General features: G+C 35.9%; 1 protein-coding gene across 2 annotated transcripts in view; it reads left to right on the forward strand.

Moving 5' to 3' along the window:
• The window catches only part of LOC107591034 (phosphorylase b kinase regulatory subunit beta-like), a 78,306-nt gene that overhangs the window by 23,052 nt on the left and 28,751 nt on the right, over nt 1-26,503 (forward strand). For both annotated transcript variants that reach the window (XM_016280038.1, XM_016280037.1), the window contains exons 7-14: nt 4,838-4,953; nt 9,704-9,767; nt 14,265-14,360; nt 15,753-15,950; nt 20,057-20,114; nt 21,061-21,138; nt 22,384-22,542; nt 23,429-23,523. In XM_016280038.1, coding sequence (XP_016135524.1) covers nt 4,838-4,953; nt 9,704-9,767; nt 14,265-14,360; nt 15,753-15,950; nt 20,057-20,114; nt 21,061-21,138; nt 22,384-22,542; nt 23,429-23,523 — 864 coding nt within the window. The remainder of the gene's footprint in view (nt 1-4,837; nt 4,954-9,703; nt 9,768-14,264; nt 14,361-15,752; nt 15,951-20,056; nt 20,115-21,060; nt 21,139-22,383; nt 22,543-23,428; nt 23,524-26,503) is intronic.

Consider the following 26,503-nt stretch of genomic DNA (forward strand, 5'->3'; position numbering starts at 1 on the left):
CCAGTTGAATTCATGTCAGTTAAGTCCAATTCGTTTGAGTTCAGTTTATTTGCATAGCACGTTTTTGCAATGCATGTTGTTCAAAGCAGCTGTACAAAAATACACGCTTGTGCTGCCACATTTGTAGTTGTTTAGTGAATTTTCATGGACTAAATCTAGACATGTCTATAGGAATCTATGGAAACTTCTAATCCAGTGGGGCATGTGAGGGCAAAAGATTTACCTGCACAGACATAGCAACAGGTTCAAGTCATACGAATTCGTGGCATTGACCAACAGAAGGGTGGACAATGCACAATGGACCTTTTTGTCCATGAAATTTTGCGGAGATTTCGCTAATGTGACTGCATTTTTACACTACAAACTAGGAAAAACACACCAAAATATTTAATTCTTTAGATGTTTACAAAGGTATTACCATCTGGTTCATCATCTGTAAAATGGTACTGTATGCTGCAGTAAGAACTATAGATAAGCATTTAAGAATTATTAAGCATGAAGATTTTTCACCTCAATAGGACTGTCAGTTTTTGCCATGATGATTTGCAGTAGATTAGGCAGAGAAATGGTTTACGCCCCAAAATCTTTTTGCTAGCCACTCGATTCTCTCTCTGTCTGCCTGAGGACTTGCTCTTAGCTCTTGTAGGCATTCTGGCCGTGACTACATTGAGCAGTTTAGCTGTAAAAAACATTACTGTAGAAATAAAGTTAAGCTGAGTTGGAATGGTTAAGGGCAAAGAGCATAAATGCCAATTCCTGCATTTTACCAATCACTTATGCAACTGCCCAAGCACTCTATTTGGAAAATACTGTAGCACAAATATGAAACTGTCGTTAAAAGGCCTCTTCAAATCCTGCCAGCACTCACCCTTGACCCTGGACTCACACACCGGAGGAGACACTGAGATGTGTTAGCGGTTGCTGTAATAGTTGTGTAGGCTTTCTCTTTTCTTTGGGCTCCACAGACTTCATTAACAGCGTCTTTTATTCCTGCTGTCCGCTCCAAAGGGCATTTATTTAACAGTCTGCTGATAAACCACTGTCTGTTGAATAACTTCAGCTTTTATTTATTCAGCCACATTGTCCTTTTCTTGGAAGTTGTTACTCTTAAATGTTGTGTTTTTAGGCAATTACCATGTACAGTTATATCGTGTATATGACAGGCAGAATCACCTTTCTAGCTGAGCTTTCCTCCCAAATCTTAACAAATTGTCACAGTAGCTTTTATTTAGCTATTTGCAAAATAGTTGCTAATTGATGTCTCTAAACAGTGCCTGCTCGGGTGTGTAATGCAATTAAAAAAACAGTTGTGAAATCAGCAACCCATTCCATTCCATTATTAATGAACAGCAGAACAAATCGGGGAGAAATTGCTAGTTTAATATTTTTCCTACTCATCATTGGCAGTGCATTTTTTCTTATATAATGTGTGCCTTGGTTCTGGTTTGGCTTTGGATTTGGATTGAGTGGTTAATAGCCCTCAATTGTAGCTAGTTGTTCCAGGGGGGTCGTCCATCTGACAAATGAAAAATAATGGTTCCAACGTTATCTGCATATTTGTGTGTCATCAGTCTGAAAGGTTTCTAACACTTTTCAACTGAGGTTTTGTTTTGTTTTTCAACTCACCAAAATTTGGGATAGAGTCAGATGAAATACAGATGAACCCTAGTTTGTGTGATGAAATTCTTTTTGAAAGGTTTTAATGCAATGCAAATACACCAGGATGTTCAACAGATTTGCAGTTTCAGGCTAAATTGAGATGTTAAGTGAAAACTTGCTAGTTTGGGACCACATGTTGGTTTGTAGTTCTTGATCAACTTTGAATGTTTGAGCTTTACAAGTACAGTGAAAACTAAAATTGGTTACACTTTATTTTAAGGTGTCCTTGTTACAGTGTAATTATACAATTAAGTACTAAGTAATATTATTTAACTACACATACTTACTTTATGGTTAGGATTAGGGTTTGGCCTAGTGTACTTGCATGTAAGTATGCATAATTTATTGTTATTATAATAGTAAGTACATGTAACGTGTAACAAGGACACCTTAAAATAAAGTGTTACCCTAAAATTTGTGTAAAAAGTGAGAAAATGTAATATTTACTTATCTTGCCACTATTCCGTAGGAATATTTGACAACATTTAAAGTCACATTTATTTATATAGTGCTTTATACAATACAGCTTTACAAAACAGCTTTACAGTGATACACAAGAAAATAGTGATGCAAAAAATTAAATTCTGGTGTTAAGCAGCTCTAAACAAGACAACAGTTTACAGTCAATATTCAGTTAAAATCAGGTAATTGTTGATTCAGTTTGGTTCAATAACTGTATAAAGTCCATCAATTTTGGAATGAGTTTAATTCAGCTTAGCTCTGGAGAAAACAGTGATGCCATCATCCAACTCAGCTCAGCTCAGTTCAGTTCACATCCAATAGTGACCATGTAGTCAAGTCAATAATATTGGCAAATATCAAGTGTCCCCAACCAGTGTTGAGTGTAACTAGTTACTAAGTAATTAGTTACTGTAATTTAATTACCTTTCCATTGAAATAGTAAAGTAAAGGATTATACTGTGTATTAGGGCTGCACAATTAATAAAATTTCTAATCGCGATTACAATTACGGATGTCACAATTATGTAATCGTTCAAAGCGCCAATTAATCGTTTAAAGTCCACTTAAGTTATTCTGTGTGCTTAAGATGTGTTTTTTCTTTCTACAAGTTATCTTAAGGGTTTTTCCATTGTTTTCATTTTAGTTTTAATATGACATTATAATACCATGCCTATTTTAACTTTTTTTATTTAAAGAAGACACCAATCCAATGAATAGATGCCATTTGAGGCTTAATACTATAGAAAAGCAATAAAGGTTTTTCAGTTTGAGGGTTTTCAGCTTGTTTATTTTCATTTGAAAATATGGCATGCGGACGCGGTTGCTTCAAACAATGATATAACATCAATCAATGTAAATTGTGATAATAGTAAATAATCACAATTACAATTTCAAGGGAATAATCAACAATTATGATTTTTGTCATAATCGTGCAGCTCTACTGTGTATAGACAGTAGAACAATACAATAGTGGATTTATCATCAACATTTAAAGTCTAGCCTTAAAATGCATGCTTTTTTATGTACCCTTCTCACTTTAAATACTTTGGTGAGTTAATAAGAATATTGGTAACACTTTAGTGTCCAATTCTCACTATTAACTAGTTGGTTATTAGCATGAATATTACTGGGATATTGGCTGATTATTATTACTTTAAAAGCACATATTAATGTCTTATTCTACAAGACCTTATTCTAAATCCTTAATCCTAACCAATTCTTAAACTTAACAACTACTTTACTCAGTATTAATAAGCAGTAATTAGGGGTATATTGAAGCAAAAGTCATAGTTAATAGTTAGTTAATAGCGAGTAATGGACCCTAATCTAAAGTGTGACCAGAATCATTTATGTAGTTATCTTTTTTTCATTTGAAATAATTAAAAGAACCATTTTGTGTATATCCTTGTATCATTAACTTGTCAAGGATTTACAAAGTAATTAGTAATAAGTAATTAAATACTTTTTGGAGAGAGTAATTTGTTGAATACACTGTTGAAGATGTAATTAGTAACTAGTAATTTTTTAGAGTAACTTACCCAACACTGTCCCCAACTAAGCAAGCCAAAAGGACACAATGGCAAGGAAGCCAAACTCAATTGTTGACAGAAATGGAGAAAAAAATGTTAGGAGAAACCAGGCTAGCAGTTCTCTGGCCAGATTAGCCAACATGGTGTCTTAATTCCAGGCTGAATTACAAGTCAGAGTTGTGGACTGATATCTTTCAGAATATTTCATGCAGTTCCTTCTGTTTGAAGGAACTGGAAGGAACTTAAAGTCATTTGATATGTTTAAGCATAGCTAAAGATCCATTAAAGAGCCGTTTCTATGTGTCGTCTTCGTTTTGAAGCTCATTTAAAACTTGAGACATTACTGTAGGTATATTTGGCCTATGAGTGATTAAGAAATGTCATAGTTTAAATCTATTATTAGAAAGACATAGACTAAGGGCCGCTTCAGCAGTTACTGTACAATTATTAACTAAAACACCTTATCCAGCAAACACGAACGACCATCTTGATGCTCAGAAAAGTTCCACTCCTGCTCTGCATTTTCTCTCTGCAGATGAGAGAAGGAAGAAGAGAGAAAATAGTGCCACCCCGGGCCAGCGGTATTCATTAAGATACCATAAAGCTCGTCACATTAATCATTTTAGTCCAGGCCCAAAATAAAAGTGCTCAAGCCATCCCTCTCTTCTTCTTTCTCCCCCTGCATTTTGTCTTTCGCCTACCTTCCTCAGTGCCCCATTTTAACGTGCTTTAGGGGCCCTCAGTTCTCTTCATGTTAAATTAAAAGCGCTGTCAGCCCGGCCTCCCCGGGTGTTTGAACATTTCCTCATTTATGTACCATAAAGTCATCATTCTTTCCCTCATCTTGTTTTTCCTATGGCCTCATTCCACGCTGGGGATGGGAAATGTTGAGGGGCTTATGATATTACCAATGCCACCCATGGAAGTGATGGATTACTTTAGCTGCTTTAAACAGTGGATCATTATTCAAATAAATTCATGTATAATCAGAATATTATATAGGTAACACGAAGGAATGCTGATGTATTGACAAATAAAAACATCCATGGCCTAGAAAAGCTTTGAGAGCAGGCCTACGTCTCAAAGCAAACCTACATTTGTTGATGTGCGCTGTTGTCTGGATAGCAAGCAAAGGAGATGGAGATCTTGGTGTGACACATTTCCCTGACATGTTTGCGTATTTGTAGGTATCATTCATCCAGAATCTGGTGTTCTGTGTGGAGAGAGCGTATCGTGTGCCAGACTTTGGCATGTGGGAGCGGGGAAGCAAATATAACAATGGAAGCACAGAACTGCACTCCAGGTAAGGTTTATCATTGTCTTTCTGTTCCCTTTCTATAACTTTGTCATTGAATAAAACTGCTACAATATTATTTGTAGTTAAGGATACACAATATATCAGTAAACATTGGTTATTGGGCAATATTATAGTTCTTTCATTTTATCAGTATCTGCCCATATTGGATACTTAACCAAGGTTTTTTTATGTTGTTTGAAAGAAAAGATGCATTTTTTGATACATATATACATTGGTATTGTGAAATAATATTACAATTTAAAATAACAGTTTGCTATTTTAATATATTTTACAGTGTAATTTATTAAGCTGTTTTTTCAGAAGTTATCACTCCAGTCTTCAGTGATTCTTCAGAAATCATTCTTAAATGCTGATTTGGTGCTCAAGAAATCATTCCTTTTATTATTAATGCTGAGAAAAAAATTTAAATAAAGAACAGCATTTCATTTGAAATAGAAATCTACAACAATGTAAAAGTCTTTAGCAGTGTTAATTCTAGCACTGCTAAATATAATATTTAGTTTCTGATAAATATCGATTTTCATACTGTACATTTTAATATTAACTTTTAGCATTTAAAGTGATTGGTTTTAGTTTTTTGTTTCTTTTTAAATATATTTTAAATTGTTTTCACAAAGGAGAATAAAATTTTTATTATTGGCTTATCGGTATCACCTAGAATTTTAATTTTGATGCATCCATATTCATAGCTGAAAGGGATTGTCTTGTACAAAGACAGTGAGTATTTTTAATTTGAATTAGTGCACAAGGTACAGAGCATTTTTCTTTTCGCTAAACCTGTATTTTTTTTTACTAGGTACTAAGGCGGCATTCCTCATGCTCTGTATGAAATAAAACAAACTTTAGTTTGCTGCTCGCATTAATGAAACCCAGCACCTAAAACGATGTGAAAGTTTGAGCTCATGTTGAGGAGGTTATAGATTGGAGCATGTCTGTGATGGCCCTCCAGTAAGGGTGCCACTTCATTTCACCTCCTCTGGGTGAGTCCATGAGTGACTGAACTCTAACTGAGAGGACTCACATAGAGAAGCTGCTATCTGCCCATTGCAGAAATGATTCTTGGTGCTCTGTAGACAGTATGGACTGTGGATTTACCCAGACAATATGCGTTATAAGAAGAGCAAGTCAATAGGCAGTGACTCCCAACACATTGCTTTGCCTCTCTCAATAATGATTCTCTCCATCACTGCTTCCTTATCTTGCCGTCACAGCATCCCCACTGAGGGCCAATTAGAGCATTGACTTCTGCTCTTTGCACTTTTTAACTGAATGAACAATATTGTTTAACATTTTAAGCAGATATTGAAGTGCTTTATAATGATCAATTTATATATTTTAGAGAGCTGTCGAGTAAGGAAGAACAGGTATAATTGCAACTTGTTTTTTATGGTTTTTTTCTGACTTATTCAGAAAAAATGTAGCATAAAGCTTTACGATTTTACCTTAACTCTGAAACTGCACGTACAGTACAATTAAACTAGAAGTACACAAAGGCTTGTGGTAGTGCAGAAAAGTTATTTATACTGTTCCAAAAGATTTCTGTATCACATAAATGCTGTTCTTTTATACTTTGCATTCATCAAAGAATCTTGAAGAAAAAATAAGGAGCAGCACAACTGTTTTAAGTAAATTAGTATTATATAAAATTATTTTTGAAGAATCATGTGACACTGAAGATAGGTGTAATGACTGCTGAAAATGCAGCTTTGTCTTTACAGAAATAAATGATATAGGGGTGTCCCCGACTATGGATTTTCATAGTCGAATCGGAATTTTCGAATCTTGCCGATAGTCGACTTATCGTCGAATCATATGTTTGGGAGCAGGGGGCAAAATACATTACCAAGAGTCAAGTCAGACATTCGATAGTCATAATTACTGACATTAACACACAGGGAAAATGTGTAACGGATGCCTCGCAGATACAGTAATAATGTTTTATGTTTTTAAGAATTCACAAGATTTTTTTATAATAGTACTCTCATTATAACGTTATGTATATGACAGTAGTTATTAAAGTTCTGCATTTCTATTTTGAGCTGTGCGTGCTGAAGATGACCAGAAGAATGAAGCAGCAGGTTTTTAATCAATGGGATTTAACTCATCATTTATCTCATAGAGAATACGCTTCGTTATTTATACAACATAACCTTAATATTACGACTTATAGGCTATCTGGCTATCAATAACGTGCAGAAACACAGCAACTAAACTCGTTTTATTATAATAGTGTTCTCATTATAATTATGTATATGACAGTCCCAGTCATAGTTATTAATATTCTGCATTGTTGTTTGTCCTGCTCGCGCTGAAGAGATAATCCCCCGTAGTACTACAATGATGAAGCGCTTTACTGCAGCGCAACTCAACCAAATGCATCTTATACGAGATAAATAATGTATACACGATATATACAAACCGGCTGAAATGTTTTGAAATCACTTGTACCCTACCTGATCGAAAAAAATCCAGCCTTTCACTCTGTCTGTGTCAGTTTGAGTCTTGTTAAAGATATAAATCCCTGCCGCCAAGATGCTCCTCTGTCGGTCACGTATTATGGAAAGTGAAACTTAAACCTATAGGGGTGGTTGGATTTATTCACGCACGTTAAAATATTTATTTAAAGCTTCCTTCTTTTCAGATTCATATTTACAGCATTATTTTAATAGGCTGTATATTAACTTATTGGGAGAAAACCAGTAGTTCTATGTGAAATCAGACATTTAGCACCCCCATATAGCCTAAATAGAATGATCATAACACCCCGCAAATATTCGACTGTGAGATTGGTATCGAATCAGGCTCGTTCTATAGAAGCATTGAATCTTCGACTATTCAACCCTAAAATGATATTTTAAAAGTAATTATAACTAGTTATGGTTAATTATTCATATTTCCTGTTGTGAGCTAAATTCGCTACATATTTAAATACAAAACTATTACTTTAAATTGTGATATTTCATAATATTACTGTTTTTGCTGTATTATTATTATTTACTGTATGTACGTATTTCAAAAACATAAAAAAATAATACTATCCTGTGTTTCCATGTGGCCAAGTTATCTAAAACATGCACTAGAATTTCAAGTGTTATACTATTATATTTGTGCAGATAGGAACACAGTATTTTGCAACATTGTTTGAAAATCATATACTACCAGTCAAAAGATTTTGAACTGTAGGATTTTTAATGATTTTTAAAGAAGTCTCTTCTGCTCACCAAGCCTGCATTTATTTGATCCAAAGTACAGCAAAAACAGTACAATTTTGAAATATTTTTACTATTTAAAATAACTTTTTTATTTGAAAAGATTTTAACATTTAATTTATTCCTGTGATTTCAAATCTGAATTTATAGCATCATTACTCCAGTCACATGATCCTTCAGAAGTCATTCTAATATTCTGGTTTGCTACTCAAAAAACATTTATTATTATTATTATTATTATTATTATTAATTGTAATGTTGAAATCAGAGTATAATTTTTTCAGGTTTCTTTGATGAATAGAAAGTTCAGAAGATGTTAAAATAATAAATGTTTAAAATAATATACGATTTGATGTTCTCTCTAAAACTAAAAAGGGTTAGTAAAACTGTGCTTTTTACATTGATCATCACATATATACCGCTCTTGGTTTTATAAGAGCCCATGCAAAATGAGTATTATAAATGTAAATATTATTTTTTGCAAGCTGAAACAAATAACAAGCTGAAGCAAATGTGTTTCTTGTAAGTAATGAATGAGTTAATTCTTCTAACATGATTATTCTGTGTACAGAGTAAAGAGAGTTGTTGTATTGCTGTGGATGGAGCTCAGAATGAGATGTGTGATAAATGTTTTATATCAGTGTACTCAGGACCAGCACAAAGGAAATACATGTTGCTGTTGTTAGATCTATTGAAACAGTGCCAGATTTTGAGTAAAGTCACAGAACTCCAGAGGGCTATAATTCATGACCATTGAAGAGGCCTGTTTAAAAGTTTCTTTTGAAATTCTCTCAGAAACTTTCCATTTAATTAAAATGAGAATAAAGGGCATTTCATCCAATTACAAAGACCAGACCAACCGTCACCAATACAGAGCCAGTTATAGTAACACTTTACAGCAGATGGTTCCCCCTCATTTTTTATACATTTTCCAGTTTTGTGAGTTTTCGCTTTACCAGCTTGAATGTAAAAGTAGCATAGTCTGTCAGCATCATTGTCAGATTTTACCAATATATCTGGGGCTGAGCATGTTTGCTTTCTGTCCAGGCAGAAAATCAATAGTGTCTCAACTCATGTAGCTTGATTGTGATCGTAGCTGATGGTTTTGTTGGGAAGGGATGCATGGAGCAGAGCTGGATTCTTCCATGTTCTTTTCAATTTAGAATGATCCCCAATGCCTTTCAGTTTGCTCGTTTTCTACATTTTCACTATTGATTTTTCTTCACCAATAGCAATTGGGTACTTTTTTTTATTGCTCAGTACACCTAGCTCTAATCGTGTGCTCTAATCGTAAGAGTGAGTGGCTGAAGAAGCAAAAATGACAGAAATTATTAGCTTTGTTTAACCTCAAAGGAGTCTTTCATGGATGAAAACGGCTTTGGATTTCGGCACCTGGAACAGAAGAGTATTTAATGAGAGCTTAGTTCTCCTTTCGCGAAAAGTGCTCAAATAGCAAGTGCAATATTCATTTTGTCATAAAAAGGGAGTGCTCATTGTGACTGTGAATCTGATCTATTGTCTTCTAGCTCGGTGGGACTAGCCAAAGCAGCTCTGGAAGCCATAAATGGATTCAACCTGTTTGGAAATCAGGTACTGCTGACATACTTTGGCAAATAATGGGATTATTCATACAAAAATCTAAATTCTGTCATCATTTACTCACCATAATGTCATATGAAACCTCTGTGATTTTCTTTCTTCTGTGGAACCCAACAAGGAGATATTTTGCAGATGGTCTAAACTGATATTTTTCATCAAAACTGACAAACGATAATCAAGAACTATAAAAAATGATAGTGAAGTATACACAATCGTTGAATTTTCTTTTTTGGATGAACCCCCTCTTTAATCACTGAATAATGAATGGTTTTTGAGGAACTGTGTTTAATGTTCATAAAAGGAAGATTTTAGTAGTTCAAAACAGCCGAAGGACACAATGTACCAACAGCTCTCTTCATCTTTGTAATAAATAAATGTGTCTGCTCCTGCATGGGGATCTAATTAATTGCATAAATGTGTCCGAGGTAAGAGAGAAACAAAACAAAGTGATCAAGATGATTGGGTTAGATTGTGTTTGAGCTATCCGTTTTGTCAGATTTCCAACTTTGATGGCTGGTGAATACTTCTATCTGATTCTGGTGCTCCTTTCTTTTTGGAGCGGTCATTAGTGGGTTTAATTTGTTTTGGTGTTGAGGGAAAATCAAGATGGCAGTGGGCCACATCCATTATATTTGGTAATGGACCGGAAAAGTGATAACATCCTCAAAGCGCATCCATTTTGGAAGAAGAAACATCTCACCCTTCCCCCCCATCACCCAAGTTTACACACAGATGAAGGCCCTTCGGATTGGATTGTTAAGTGCATATAGTTGTTAACCTTGGATGTTTGTTTAACAGAAGGATGGACAAGATTTAAAAATGTGGTGTAGTTATTTGTAGTAACTGTTGCGTTTTGACCTTTTGCCAAGTTTGCCTCTTCCTCCCTAATGTGGCTCTCTGTGTTCTGTCATTAGCAGGAAACATGGTGCAGTGTATGAAATGACTTTATGGAAGTGACTGCTGTAGACAGTGTTGTTCTGAATTAATGGAGGACTCAAATGGCTGGCTTTGCCATGTGTCTCTCAGTTGGATGGAAGGCGTGCTGTGTCATCACATGGGTTATGTTATTTATGATGGCTCTCATGCTCCATTTCCTCAACTAACTCTCAGCATGGACGGCAGAGCTGGCGCTTTCATGTGTTTCTTTGGAACAGGAGCTGTCAGAGCACGGTTATAACAGGATAAAAGCAGGTAGATCTTTCATGCCATATGTTGAGCTACATATTGCTCAGCTTTCAGATTTTTAATTAAAGGCCCATCATTTTGAAACCATTGTACAGATTCTCATGGATTTAGATTTAGGGCTAGGTCGAATGGTCAACTTGTCAACTAGTCATCCAACTACCGACTCGTTTATCTATACAGCATTCTGTCTTTCGCATTGTTAAATGTTACACAGCATACTAAAACAGCACCATGAAGTTGGTTTTTAAACGGACCCACTTTAATTTATATTAAAATATTATATAAAATATAAAAAATATATATATTTTATCCATCCATTGAAAGTCTACTCAACCAATATTCATATATATATACATTTGTGCTCATACGTTTACATACCCCTTGCAGAATGTGCAAAATGTTAATTATCGAAACAAAATAAGATCATGAAAATTGCATGTTATGTTTTATTTAGTACTGTCCTGAATAAGCCATTTCACATAACAGATGTTTACATATACTCCACAAGACAAAATAATAACTGAATTTATAAAAATGACCCCATTCAAAAGTATCTTAATACTATGTGTCATTTCCTGGATGATTCACAACTGTTTTTATATTTTGTGATAGTTGTTCATGAGTCCCTTGTTTGTCCTGAGCAGTTCAACTGCCTGCTGTTCTTCAGAAAAATCCTCCAGCTCCTGCACATTCTTTGGTTTCCAGCATCTTCTGCATGTTTGAACCCTTTCTAAAAGTGACTGTATGATTTTGAAATCCATATTTTCACACTGAGGACAATTGAGGGACTCATACACAACTATTACAAAAGGTGAAAACATTTACTGATGCTCAAGAAGGCAGCACAATGCATTAAGAGCTGGGGATGTAAACTTTTGAACAGGATGATGATGTGTAAATTCTTTTCATTTTGTTTAACTATTGTAACGTTTATTATTATTTATTAGCTCTAAAAAGGGGAATATTTATGACGCCAGCTATCCAGTGCGTTGTGATTGGCCGAATTCCTCAAGCGTGTGACGGAAATGTTACGTCCCTTACCATATTGTGATGCCTGCGGCAACCACATGTGACGACCCCGGGCTGGACTCCGCTTCGTCCACGGTGAAAGCCGATCCGGCGATTGACAGCTCGAAGTTGAAATATTTCCTCAGCGACCAGCAAGTATCAGCTATCATACTCTTTTGGAAGTCCAAACAAAGTAGTTTCGCTTTCACAACAAAGCACACAGCGCCTTCACGACATGGCGGCGGCGGCAACAACAATACTACAGCGAGAATAAAAGTTACGCCTTCTTTCTTTGCGTGAACATTTGGGCGGTGTTATGCAAATCTTCCCAGATAGTGACGTAGGTATGTGGGGGCGTGTTAGAACGAGCCATTTTAGGTAGGTGTGGCTGACTCTTAACTTTTATAAAGAATATCTCTTTGGATTTGAGACTTTAGTCTTTGCAACTTTACAGATCTTCTTTATGCACCAAGAACTTGTAACACTCCAAAGAGAAAGGAAAAATTGAAATCGCATCATATGACCCCTTTAAAAAGTTGACACCCCCCGTCTCTTAATGCATTGTGTGGCCTTCTTGAGCATCAGTACATGTTTTCACTTTTTGTAATAGTTGTGTATGAGTCCCTCAATTGCCCTCAGTGTTAAAAGATGGATTTCAAAATCATACAGTCAATGTTGGAAAGGTTTCAAACATGCAGAAGATGCTGGAAAACCAAAGAATGTGCAGGAGCCTGAGGATTTTTCTGAAGAACAGCAGGCAGTTGAACTGCTCAGGACTCATGAACAACTATCAAAAAATATAAAAACAGTCGTGAATCATCCAGGAAATGACACGCAGTATTAAGATTCAGGTGTGTAAACTTTTGAATGGGGTCATTTTTACAAATTCAGTTATTATTTTGTCTCGTGGTGTATATGTAAACATCTGTTATGTGAAATAGCTTATTCAGGACAGTACTACATAAAAAATAACATGCCATTTTCATGATCCCTCTTATTTTGTTTCAATTATAAACATTTTGCACATTCTGCAAGGGGTATGTAAACTTATGAGCACAACTGTATATATATATATATATATATATATATATATATATATATAGACTTACTTTCAGACTTAGATTGACATTGTTTTAGTGGCAGATGTTCACGGTTAGCTAAAGTCAGCTCTTATCTCAGTCAGTAGATGATGGCCCATTTAGCTGGAGTCTACATATCACTGACACGCCTCCCATTCTCACACTCTTCAAAGTCATTTACATTACAATCCCTCTCAGAATGTAAATTGTTGGTTCAGAAGCTCGTATAAGCATTTCGTTTTTTTGTGAGCTTCTCTAGATGAGCCACAAAATGGTGCTTGTTGTATAATCGGGTCTACGCACACAGAAGCGGTGAAATTGGAAAGTGCTCAGTTTAAATGAAGGTGTGAGGGGAATGCAGAGAAAACAGAAGCAATAGTTTGTTCTGGTTGGATAGCCCTTGATGGCTAAGAAGCTGCCACTCACTGTGGTTACTTGAAAAAATAAACAAAAAAGCTGCTAAAAGTGTGCTTTGTTTTTTTTTAACACTAGCCATGTGATACACTTAAAATGTGTTAGCTGCTTTTATATAATAAATAAAACATGCATTTTTTTTTATAAAAAGCATCAAGATAGTTTAGGTTCTATAGATTTTATATATATAATGTTATTTACATTATTTTATATATTATGTTCCTATGCTATATATATACAAACTGCTGATGCATTATTAGAGGTCATATGCATATATAGGTGTGTGTGTGTGTGTGTGTATAGCCTATATATATGTGTGTGTTGACGTTTTTGTTATTAAACGTGTGTGGCAGTCGCTGTCTAGGCTGGTGTAGAGTATGCCTCCGAGCTGAGTTTAAATTGTGAATCTCATTTGGGGATGGTGAGGTTTGTGGTTTCAAGGTTTTTTCAGGAAATGATGTGGAACGGTTGTTTTGTGACACACCACAAGCCCAAAGTAATCACTGAAATCTGACTTTTTTTTTCTTTTTTTTAGCAAATGCTGCATCAGAGCATGATTGTGTGGTTTTGTGGAAAGGAGGGTGGATTTGATTTTAGGAGACCCTGTGCAGGACTGGCCTTTACATTTCTAATATGGAGCTTTTAAGCAAATCTTATATTATCTAACTGACTTTATGAAAGTGTGTGTGTAGACCCACTATCACCTGTAACAGACACTGTTGAATTCCACCCATCAAGAGGAGGTGTCAAGATGACCATTATAATGTTTGATTTGTGATGTTTGTTTACCTCTGCCCTGCAGGGATGCTCCTGGTCAGTCATTTTTGTGGATCTGGATGCTCATAACAGGAACAGACAGACTATGTGCTCTCTCCTGCCGAGGGAGTCTCGTTCCCATGTGAGTTATTTTGCCTACTATGCATATACAAACTGCTAATCCATTATTAAAAGGGTCATATCATGCTTTTTAAAGCATTTTTCCCCCCTGAGGTCCACTTATACAGTAATGTTAGTCTAGGCTTTTTGCATGAAAAACATTCTTAATTTAGCTTTCCATGACCATTATCCACCTTTGAATTGTAGTACTGTGCCTGTCAATGTATATGTTCCCCTTGCATATGAAATGAGTAACAATCCTTAGCCATTTCTCTTAGCTATTCCTTTGACTAAGATCTCTCTTTTTATGGGTACTTGATTAGAAATGATAGAAATTCATTTTACAATTTATTGCTTAGTTATTGATCAGACATTGAGGAAGTTGGTTATTATTCTAAAGGGGAATGGATGTGGGGAGCATCCCAATCTTCTGAAGTGGGGAGGGTTGATGGAGAGGGTGTTTTGAGAGAGAGAGGTATGCTTTAATATGTTTGCTTTTTCTGACATCAGAAATCCAAAAGTTTTCATAACTCGGCATATGAACTAGTTTCAGTATGAAATACATTTTTGAAACTGTTTTCATAGCATATCAAACTCTTTATTTCACGAAAAATTTAATTTCTTGGGATATGACCTCTATAATCTGTAGAAAAATGTATGAAATCTGATGCCCTGGATTTGTCAACTTACAGAGTGTCCTTTCCGTCCTTCACAACGTCCATTAACAATGTATAATTCCCATTCTTCTTTGTGCTGAATTTAATGGAGAACAAGGTAACACTTTACTTGAAGGGGTGTGCATAAGACTGACATGACACCTTCATAATCATGACATGACACATGTCATGAATATGAAGGAGGTTTTATGCATGTTTATGACAACTGTCATTAAGTGTCATTTGCTCAGTTATGTCATTTTTAATGCAAATATGACATTATTTGACCTAACCCTACCCCTACCCTTACCCCTAACCATAGCCCATAACAAAGACATCTCAAACAATGTCATCTTTGCATTAAAAATTACATAACTGAGCGAATGACCATGTCAGTCTTATGCACACCCCTTCAAGTAAAGTGTAACCGAGAACAAAGTAATCTCTGCCAGAACAGGTAAATTATCATGATTAAGCCAAATGAAATTGTATTCTTCCTTTGAAAGTTGAGTGAGGTTGTTTGATTCAGTGGCTTGAAGTATAGGCTTATGTATCGCATGTATGAGAGCCTCTTCATGAGTCTGACTAATGTGTTATTAAAACTGCAGAGGCTAATGTAGAAAAATAGTCCATTCTCAGGAAGAGCGTGGTCACTTAACCCTGGGTTACATCGATATTTCCTGATGGAAAGCAAATTCAATAGAAGAGCAGTGAGTCACTCAATGTCTATTTCTTATGCAAGTGCTCCTGTCATGTAGAACACAGATTCGGCCCTCTTGCCCTGCATCAGCTACCCAGCGTTCGCCGTGGATGATGATGCTCTATATTCCCAGACTCTGGACAAGATAGTCCGCAAGCTGAAGGGCAAGTACGGTTTCAAGCGCTTCTTACGGGACGGCTATAGAACAGCCAATGAGGACAAGAACCGCAGGCACTACAAACCTGCCGAGATGAAGGTGAGTGTGGTTAGCATAATAGCTGAAATGAAAGAAGGTGGGGAAAAAGAAATTCAGTGAAAATGAAAAGAGCCTTTTCCCCATATTTAGGATGAGTTATGACTAGCCTCAGGTTTAGCCCTTTTATTTCAGAAAGAGAGATTTTGCTATAAAGGTTAGCGACAGATCTAACAAATGGCATTCAGGCATTTGTATACTCATCTTTTAATCTGTTGCAGATTTGCTTATTTATCTATCTCTCAGGAGAATGCGAGGGCTGTGGGTAAATCCCATTTGATTGGGTTGAACTGTGAGGATATTAACTCCAGAATTAGCCTGGGAACATGCTGCGTCTGACTCTGAAATCTGGAAGGGGGAGATTTAACCTGCAGCAAATCATCACATCAGCTGCCGCAGATGACCTCCCACAATAAACAAGCCCACAAGTAGAGGGGAATGAGAAGTAAAAGAAGAAAAGGGCTCTTAGTAGGGCCAAATGCTCCATCAATACATCTACCTGATTACTTCATCCAACCTTAAAGGGATAGCTCATCCAAAAATTAAAAGTCTGTCATTAATTACTCACGCTCATGTCGTTCCAAATCCGAAAGACCTTTGTTCATTGTTAGAACACAAATTAAGATATTTTTGATGGAATCAGAGAGCTCTCTGAACCTGCATAGACAGCAACGCAACTGACACGTTCAAGGCCCAGAAAGGTACTAAAGACATCGTTAAAATAGGCCGTAGGGGCTTTCGCACCGGAAATAGAACTATTGGCAGAAGTACCCCGCTTTTTGGTGTGTTTGCACCGCAGGAACTAGGAATGGTTTTAGTTCTAGGAACTCCATTTGGAGGAACTAAATTAGGTCCTACTTCAGAGTAGGGTCTAAAACAGTTTTATAGGATCTATCAGTGACATAAGTATACACTGATTGGCCAAACGCATACAAAACACCGGCTACCTGGCATTTTTAAAAAGCAATGTAACATATTAGCATGGAAATCCGCTATAATAATATATAATACTGTCTGCAGTGTTGTGTTCTTTTCTCAGCCTCGATGATATGTATCACAGCAAGTTGTCATAGAAAATTTCATCTCTGCGTATAACTAAGTTTCTAGAACTACGCTGTACAAAAGATCCTCATGTGACATCAGTGATTCAACGAGAATACTTTTTGTGCGCAAAGAAAACAAAAATAACGATTTTATTTAACAATTCTTCTCTTCCGCGTGAGCATCCGTTACAGTTGAACCACTGATGTCACATAGAGTATTTTAATGATGTCCTTACTATGTTTCTGGGCCTGGGGAGGGTTCAGTTGCATTGCTGTCTATGGAGGATCAGAAAGCTCTCAGATTTCATCAAAAATATCTCAATTTGTATTCCGAAGATGAACGAAGGTCTTACGGGTTTGGAACGACATGAGGGTGAGTAATTAATGACAGAATTTTAATTTCTGGGTGAACTATCCCTTTGACACATTAGTACCAACGTGTTTTAGACATCATGTGTTTTTTTGATACTGTGGCAGTACCAAGCTATTCCTTTATGCACACTATCAATCAATAGTTTGGGGTCAGTATTTTTGTTTTAAAAATTGAATTAAATTAATACTTTTATTCAGCAAGGGTATATTAAACATTTACATTGTTATTTATGTATTTAGTATAATTAATATTAATTTAATATTATTTATTATAAGTACTGTTCAGTTTAACTTTCTGTTTATAAAATAATCCCTTTGAAATGTATCATGGTTTTCACAAAAATATTAAGCGGCTGTTTTCAGCAATAAGAAATGCTTCTTATATTTCTTACAACATATTTGAATTATTTCGGAAGGATCATGTGGCGCTTAAGACTGGCGTAAAGGCTGCTGAAAATTCAGCTTTAATATGACTGTTTTTACTTATTTTTGATAAAGATAGCCTTGGCAAGAAGAGACATTTAACCGTTTTTAAGTGTAAGTGCAACCCCCTATTTTAGAACTATTGGGTCAAACCTTACAGTCCTCAAACTTTTGAATGGTGTTGTGCTTTTAGGTAGAATAGTGGATGGAAGTAGTCTCAGGTTTCCTGGACTTAGCTGATGATCTCCCAGCCTGGACAGCTGTGAAGTGTTCAAAACCGCTTTAAAACAAACTGGACAGGGCTGGTACCATGTTACAGACACTATTTTTTGTTGGCGCGATATCGTTTTTTCTCATAGGCAGAAAACAGTCCATGTAATATTATTTTGTTTTTTATTTTTTGTATTGTATTGTATATTTCATTGTATTATGAATTATGTTCTTGATATCTTCGTGTTATCAGCCTGTCATGCTCAGACAAATACAAGCTCTTCTGCGTGGTTAGAGTTTCCATTCTGTTGAACCCATAACCAAGTTACGATGGCAGAGGATTTCAAGCCTGAATGTCTCATAGTGACTGAATGTCCTCTGGTGAATGATATAGTCTCACTAAGTAATTGTGGTAAGTGAAGCCAAAGACCCTTGAGACTCCTTCTGTTTACTGTGAGTAGGCCTCAATATCTGCTCTTTTCCGCCCAGGAGACATTTATTTAATATGTCTGCCTCCATATCACTCTCCTCTCTGACTACACATCTCTGTCTCTCTCTCTCTTTTCTCTGGGTGGTTATAGAAACTGATATTGAGGAGAAAAAAAGAACAAACAGTGTATTTTATTTTTAGTCTTTCAGGGTTTAATGTAAGCCTGTTGGTGCAACTGGTGTTAAGAAACCACTTATAGTCTGGAAAAATGGTCCTTTGAATTAAATAATTTTTCGCTGTTTGTTAGAGAGTAGATTAATTTAGTTATTTCCTCCGTTTTAGAAGTTGGCTATACGATTACCCCTATTTTTGTCCTGAAACAGTTTATGTGCAATATGCCAATGATGCGAGACCAGTCCAATTAACAGCCTTTATTTCATTACATCCTAATCTCTCGCTCTTATCTCCTAATGCCACGGCGATTGTCTTCCAAGATTGCTAGCGGAGATAGAGAAGTCTTAATTACATTTGGGAAAGGTTGAAAGACATTTTGTTTCCTGTCAGCCATCAAAGTTCGCTTTAGATTTTGTACCTCTTAAGCAGCTCACAAGATTTATTTTTTCTGAAGACAGATCATTTGAATTGAGGTTGTCATATAATTGGCAGCGATGAAAAGAGGATCACAGAATTGTATTACGAACGTTTCATGCCATGAATATTGTGAATGCATGAGCTTATAAGCTTCGTAAGTTTTAATTGCAGCTTGGAAAGCGAGTTGCTAAATGTGGTCTGATTGTGTGCAATAAACGTCAGATCAGAATTCACCGTGAGCACAAACAGGCCCACACAAAAAATAGTTTGTGTTAATCTCTGTTTATTTGGTTAGATATTGGTACAAATGTCTCTGATGGATTACTCCCTTAGTAAACTCAATATGCCCACACATGTGCACATGTAGCCCTAATTTCAAGTTCCTGTTTGAGAAGAAATGCTGTCTGTTTTCCCAGAGCATCTGTAGGCACTTAAATGTTGACTTATACTTTTAAATGAATGTGATAAAACAAGCGGCACTCGCATCATTTGAATTAATCATTGCTTTTTCACACTCACAAACCATCTCTACATCTGAGTTGATTTTAATTTCAAAGCCAAGTGATTCATGGCCCAGCTCTAGGGAAAGAGAGACGGAGCACTACGGCTTTTTAATGGAGTTTCTGCTTGACTGCTATACTTTACTTCAACATAATTGTTTTCTGCTTTCCTGAACTGTCGTAACTGGAAAACAGAGGTTATCTGGCATTTCCTCTCAATGATTTGAAGGGCTTCCATTTTATGTACGTGCATTTTGCTGCAGGCAACATAATGCTGTAAGTCAATCAAAGTACAAGTTGTGTGGCACTGAAAATGTACTAACCATTTGAACATGTCGTTTTTTTTTGTTGCTCATTTCATTCTAACAACCGTATTGCAAATCACACAGGTAGACTGAGGGATTCATACATATCTTTTCCTTGTTCGGTAAATAATAACACACTTGAACAGTAATGATGTTGCGGAATCATTACATGATGTTTGTATAATGACTTCTCATGTACACGGTTCCTTATTCTCTGCCCTGTGATGTTTTTCAGCTCTTTGACGGGATCGAGTGCGAGTTTCCTCTATTTTTCATCTATATGATGATTGATGGTAAGATTCATGAATATAATATAATATAATATATAATTTTATGCACATAATAGCACTACGTATGTATTTCACTGTAAAAACACTGTATTCTGTTTAATTTACAGTAAAAAATGGCAGCTGTTTTTGCCAGAAATTGCATATTGGTGCCTATATATTTTGCGGCTTATAAATGTATAGTTCATTAAGTAATGTGGTTTTAATTTACCAGTTTACTTGAAGTGCCAAAATCAGCTTTTTACCAAAAATTTACCATTAACCACCAAAATAATATGCAAAAATAAGACACAACAAAACTATTTATATAAAATATACAGTGGTGGCCAAAATGATTAGAACACTAGTATTTTCACCAGCTAAATATGGTTTTAAGTCAGTTGTTTCTATCTTTTGCTGTAGTGTGTCAGTAGGAAATATCAGTTTACTTTTCCAAACATTCATTTTGCCATTAATTGTATTAATCCAGTGAGATTTTTGTTTGCACAAGGAGTCTGACAACAGCCAGTTCTTCACACAGAGATCTGATAGAAAAGCAAAATAAAAGACGGCAAAAGATAGAAATAACTGATTTAAAACCATTTTTAGCTGGTGAAAAAACTAGTGTTCTAATAATTTTGGCCACCACTGTACTTATGGGAATTACCTTTTATTGTTTTTTAACAATACATTTTACTGTAATTCATAGTTTTTACTTGCAAAAACCCAGAATTTGACAGTATTTCACAAAATTATGCAATGTTAAACCATTTACAATTTTTCACTGTATGTGCTAACAAAAAGTTTTACTGTAGCAATTAGCATTTTGTTTTCTGTACAAAATGCATACCCTTTTGACAGTGTTGCATATGCTGAGCTTGCAACTCAGGGCCACTTTTTTAAATCTCCCATCTCTGAGCTGTGATGGGGATATAGTGTTCTATAATTTCCCTTTTGTTGACCTTTTGTTCAGGTGTGTTTAGGGGAAATCCTGCCCAAGTCAAAGAGTACCAGGAACTGCTAGAAGCTGTCATCTTCCAGTCCTTTGAGGGTAACTTGCGGACACACACATGCATACACACATCTTTTTGGACAAACTGCCAAAGCTTGTCACATTGTGATAGATTCTGCTTGCCAGCCAGTGTCCTCCAGCCCCTGCCAATGACTGTTATTTTCCCATTACTCTTTATTAGAGTGGTCCTTTCGTATTCATATCTCCCGGGCTGCGTGAGTTTCTCAGACGTGTCTCAGTCAAGTGCACAACAGAGGAGATGCTCATTATTTAAACAGACCAGAACTCGGCGATTCCCCACAGACAGACAAAACATGCAGTCTGACGGTCTTTCAGACCACAACTCTTTAGAAGTATAACAACAAGCAACTTAATAACATTTCGGCTCTTTTCATTTGCTTCCAGTGAGCCTCACCAATACAGATGAGTGCTCGGTTTAGTTGACTAAATTATGGTTGATATAGAGAAAAGGTGAATTTGGGGCTAGGCTGGATTCTGCTGACAGCCTGATTGCTGCTTTTACTGCAAGGTTTTTTATCTCTTCATTTTTACATATTTAATAAATACATATTCACTGGCAGTATCTAAATTACAGCACTGACATCCAACAACATGAATAGCAGTAACGTTCACACAAGCGAGTGTCAGCTGCTTTAAATTCCAAACTAAATTTGACCAATTAGTTCATTTATTTATTCTTTTGCAAACAAAAATAGCTCTGAAAGTGCCATACCAGTTACTATACTATGCTGTTTCAAATTTTTTTGAAAGAATGCTTACCAAGGCTACACAAATGCAGTAAAATCAGTAATATTGTGAAATATTATTGTAGTTTAAAATAACACTTTTCCAATTGAATATATTTTAAAATGCTATATATTCCTGTGATGGCAAAGCTGGATTTTCAGCAGCCATTACTTCTGTTTTCAGTGTCACATGATTCTTCAGAAATCATTCTAATATGCTGATTTGGTGCTCAAGAAACATTGTGCTGCTTAATAATTGGTTTAATAATTGGTAAAACAGCATTTATTTAAATGTAAACATCCTTACTGTAACATTTGATCAATCCAGTTCATCATTGCTGAATAAAAGTTTTCATTTCTGTCAAAAAAACAAAACAAATCGTACTGACCCCATACTTTTGAACTATGGTGTATATTATTTTAGCACGGCTGGGACAGTGTAGTCACTAGCAGCATCCAACAACACACCACAGAACCGTCTCATGTACATACACAAGACACTCTGGTACTAAATTTGGTCTAATTTGATTTTCCACAGGCCACGCTGTTATTCCCAAGTATTACTATGTGCCGGCAGACTTTGTAGAGGCTGAACAGAAGAATCATGGCAGCCAGAAGCGCTTCCCCAGCAGCTCAGGGCGTGATGGGACGCTGTTTCTCTGGGGACAGGCCCTCTATAACATCGCTAAGCTGCTGGGTGAGTTTCAGATCCATCCAGAGCCCAGGGGTCAGGACTATTTCACCGACACACAGTAAAAGAGTTTACATAGATGTTCTTTTATTTATTCATGCAGTGGCTTTTTTGCCATTTGCTCACATTTCTCAAAAGGAAAGAGACCCAGAGCCACTGCAGTCTCACTGAAAGCAGTCGACGCAATGGTTTATAAACTAAACTAAATAATGAGATCGTGTTAATGGAGGTCAACAAATGTGTTTTATAAATCATTGTATGATTGTGTGATAAATTGTTATCATTATTTAGTCACCTTCACTTCCTTTCAAACGGATAGATTTTCTTTTTTCTTTGGAGTCCTAAAGGTGATATTTTTCAAACTACTCCTTTTTTTTATTATTATTATATTTTTTTTAAACCGTGAATGTGGGGGCTGGTGCTTTCAAAAAGGACAAGAAAACTAAATAAAAGCAATCCTTGTGACTTGTGCTCTATTTTTCCAAGTCTTCTGAAGCCATTTTCATGAGGAACAGATAGAAAATGGAAGTCATTATTCATTAATCTTCTCCTCCGCTGTATCTTTTGACTGATCATGCCACATTAAGTTTGATTTTCAGCTAATACCAAATTCTAAGTCTAATAACTATTCGTATTAAGTATTAACATGATTTTCCCCACAAAATATTGTTTTTCAGCAATGTTATTACCAAGCTGCACACCCAGAATGATTCATATTGTAGACAATGATTCATGTGTATGCACTGCAGTAAAATCTAGACCAGCAGAGACATTGGTATTCTGTGGAAAGGGCTTTTTCAAATCGAAAGCCTTGTCTGGGTTAACAATTCAGAGATTTTGTTTAAAGCTTGTGTGAACCGAACAGTAATTTTGTTCTGTGTTTGCTGTTCAGTGGATGGTTTGATCAGCCCAAAAGACATCGACCCCATCCATCGCTATGTGCCACAACAGGATCAGAGGAACGTCAGCATGCGGTACTCCAATCAGGTCAGCTGCATCACGTCTCTCGTGTAGGCAACTACACGAATACTAAAATGATCCTGTAAACACACATGTGAATGGTCTGTGTGTTTAATCTCTCTCAGAGCCTCATGCATAATTTGTTGCAGGCTTTAGCAGAAGCCCTGATACATCTCTGTATCAATCCCTTACAACTGACTTGTCATTCCTAGCGGATCTGTTATTGCTGAGACAGACCACACTGCTCTTGATAAGAAAAACCTACGGACACCTGCTGTTTCATAGCTAGCACAGAGCTTCCTCATATCCCTATAGAGAGTCTGCAGTATCACTTTAATACAGCATCTGCTCATTACAGTGTTTGAATTGTGTCAGAGCCCTGGAAATTCAAATAGATAACTTTTTCATCACTGTAGCCTGACTAGTAAAATCATGAAATTAAAACTTTATTAACACACAACCCTGCTGCTAGAACTGGAGATAATTATTTGAGTATGCACTGCCATTCAAAAGTTTCGTAACTTTTATTCAGCATGGATATCAAATTTAGCAAAAGTGACAGTAAAGAGATTTATAATAATAGATGATTTCTATTTCAAATTAATTCTGTTCTCTTGAACTTTGTATTTATCGAAGAGTCTTCAAGCGTGTCATGGTTTCCATAAACATCTTATGAAGTACAACTGTTTTCAACATTGATAATAGTAATAAATATTTCATGAGCACTAAATCAGAATATTAGAATGATTTCTGTAGAAATCATTGGACTAATGGCTGCTGAAAATTCAGCTTTGCATCAAATTATATTTTACAATAGATTAACATTCTATTAAACTATATTAACAGGTTGTTGTTGTTTTTTTTGTTTTTTTTTTAATTCTTTAAAAAACCTAACCTTTTGAATGGTAGTGTATGAACTATCATTAATTAAGATTTGTAATTTTACTGTTTAAATGTGAATCTGTGGTCTCAGTCCTGTTCTCTAAATACCTTACTGGTTTTTGTTCCATGTCTGTTAGATTTGAGATTTCATGTGCCTGTAGTTGTTAGGAGCTGCTTGTGCATCTTGTTACAATGGAGTGTCTATCGTAGACTTTATACATAATATAGTGCTAGCTACCAAATGTAGTTTTTATACAAGCATGCAAGGATGTGGGGAGCTATCAGAAATGTCACTTCCTGTCAAGAACCTCTAGATGTGACACTTCTATTGTAGCGAGCATGGTGACTCATGCGTGCAATAAAAGCTAACAAAGAGGTTGAGATTAGTGCTGAGCGAGCTTCATTATTGCATGCATGAGTCATGTTTAAATATTATTTTATATATATCCACGCAGTATAATAAACAGCAGTTTATTAGTAAAAAGCAGATATATTTACTTAAATATCCATCCTATTTTTTAGCACGGAAATAAACAATTTTTTTGAATGTGCGAGCTTTCCGATTCACTAGCCACTATAGGTAAACAACTAAGAGAATAGCAAAGTGGATTTGCACAAAACCAAGTCTGAATAGGATTATAATAATAAATTAAAATTCAGTTACAACAAATACCAGTTTGCAACATGAAGCAGCATAATTGATTTAAAATTATTTAATGGATATATGGATATATGGATACTTACACTTATATGGATATATGGATATTTTTTTCATATTTTAATATATGAAATAGTCTTCATTTAAAAAAAATGTCAGGATAAGATAGTTGGAACTGATTCACATACATGAAGTTTAAAATAAATATTGCACAAATTTATCTTAGTATTTTACGGTGTCAGCCAGTAACATTGAGCATAAAAGAATATGAGATTTCTTAAAAAACACCCACAAACTTTTGACTGGTAAAGTACATTTCAAAGTAAAAATTGCACAGTGTTACAGCCTCAGCCAACAAAAATGAATGAATTATGATATATTAATCTTTGTGAATTATGAGAGAACACTCCCTGTTCTCTGACAATGCAGTCTGCTAATCTTAATCGTATTAATTTATCACTCTGAAATAATGCCTGAAAATGGATTCAAAAATGCTGGGGGGATACTATTATTAAATATTAGGTACTCTGGATTACTTGCTCATCATATTCACTTGTTCATTAAAAGCAGCAGTATTTTGATTGCATTTATTTCATAAGCAACAAAAATGCAAATGCGATACCTGCCCTACTATGTGATCTGTGAATTGTCTGGCGTAACAGCTGTTCTTTCATTCCTCCCCTGACTGAAGCTGCCTTCTCTCATCTGCTTTCAAGACGAGGCACTTGACATCTCAAGGGAACGTACCTTCATACCGTGAAAACAGTCTAATGACACAGTCTTCAGGAAACTTGAGGCTAAAAGAAAAGCACATTCAAATCATCTTGTGGTTTAATTTTACTATATTGCCTGCAAAATCATCCCGAATAACTTCAGCCCTAGTTGAGATGTAGCTGTAATTTGAGTGATATTGGCTTGGGAGCCCAAGTTTGTTTAATCATTGGCAGTGAGGGGCAGGCGGCTGTTTTATTCATGAGTGTTGCACCGCTGCATGGGAAACTGGGAGGAGCCCTGCTGCTTTGAAGGAGGGCACTGCATATTGCACAGTAATGCGTGGCGTGCTTGTCTTTTCACTTTTCCATCAAAGGCTGCGCTGACTAAAGGGCACGTTGCTGTGGCTGCTGTTTGTGTGTGTGGTGTGTTCATGTGTCTGTTTATAGAGGAATTTAGCCATATGAAGTGTCAGTTTGTTTGTTTATGAATTATGGCTTGTCTTTGAGCATCATTGTGCAATATTTATGCGAGTACTCGTGCACTACTGCTGATTGTGCTGATTAAATATTATTGCCAGTTTGTGCTTATGCATAGGTTGTTCTCAGCCTACACTTGTCCTCCTAACATCTCCCATACTTTGTCCTCAGTTTGAAGGCATATCTTCATTTTGAACCATGTCCTTGCTCAGAGATTAGACAGGCCTTTTTTTCCTGATTGATGGATGTACCCTGTTTCAACAAAGCACAGATGGAG

This window comes from Sinocyclocheilus grahami, unplaced genomic scaffold, assembly GCF_001515645.1.
Source record: "Sinocyclocheilus grahami isolate Dianchi unplaced genomic scaffold, SAMN03320097.WGS_v1.1 scaffold136.1, whole genome shotgun sequence".
NCBI lineage: Eukaryota > Metazoa > Chordata > Actinopteri > Cypriniformes > Cyprinidae > Sinocyclocheilus > Sinocyclocheilus grahami.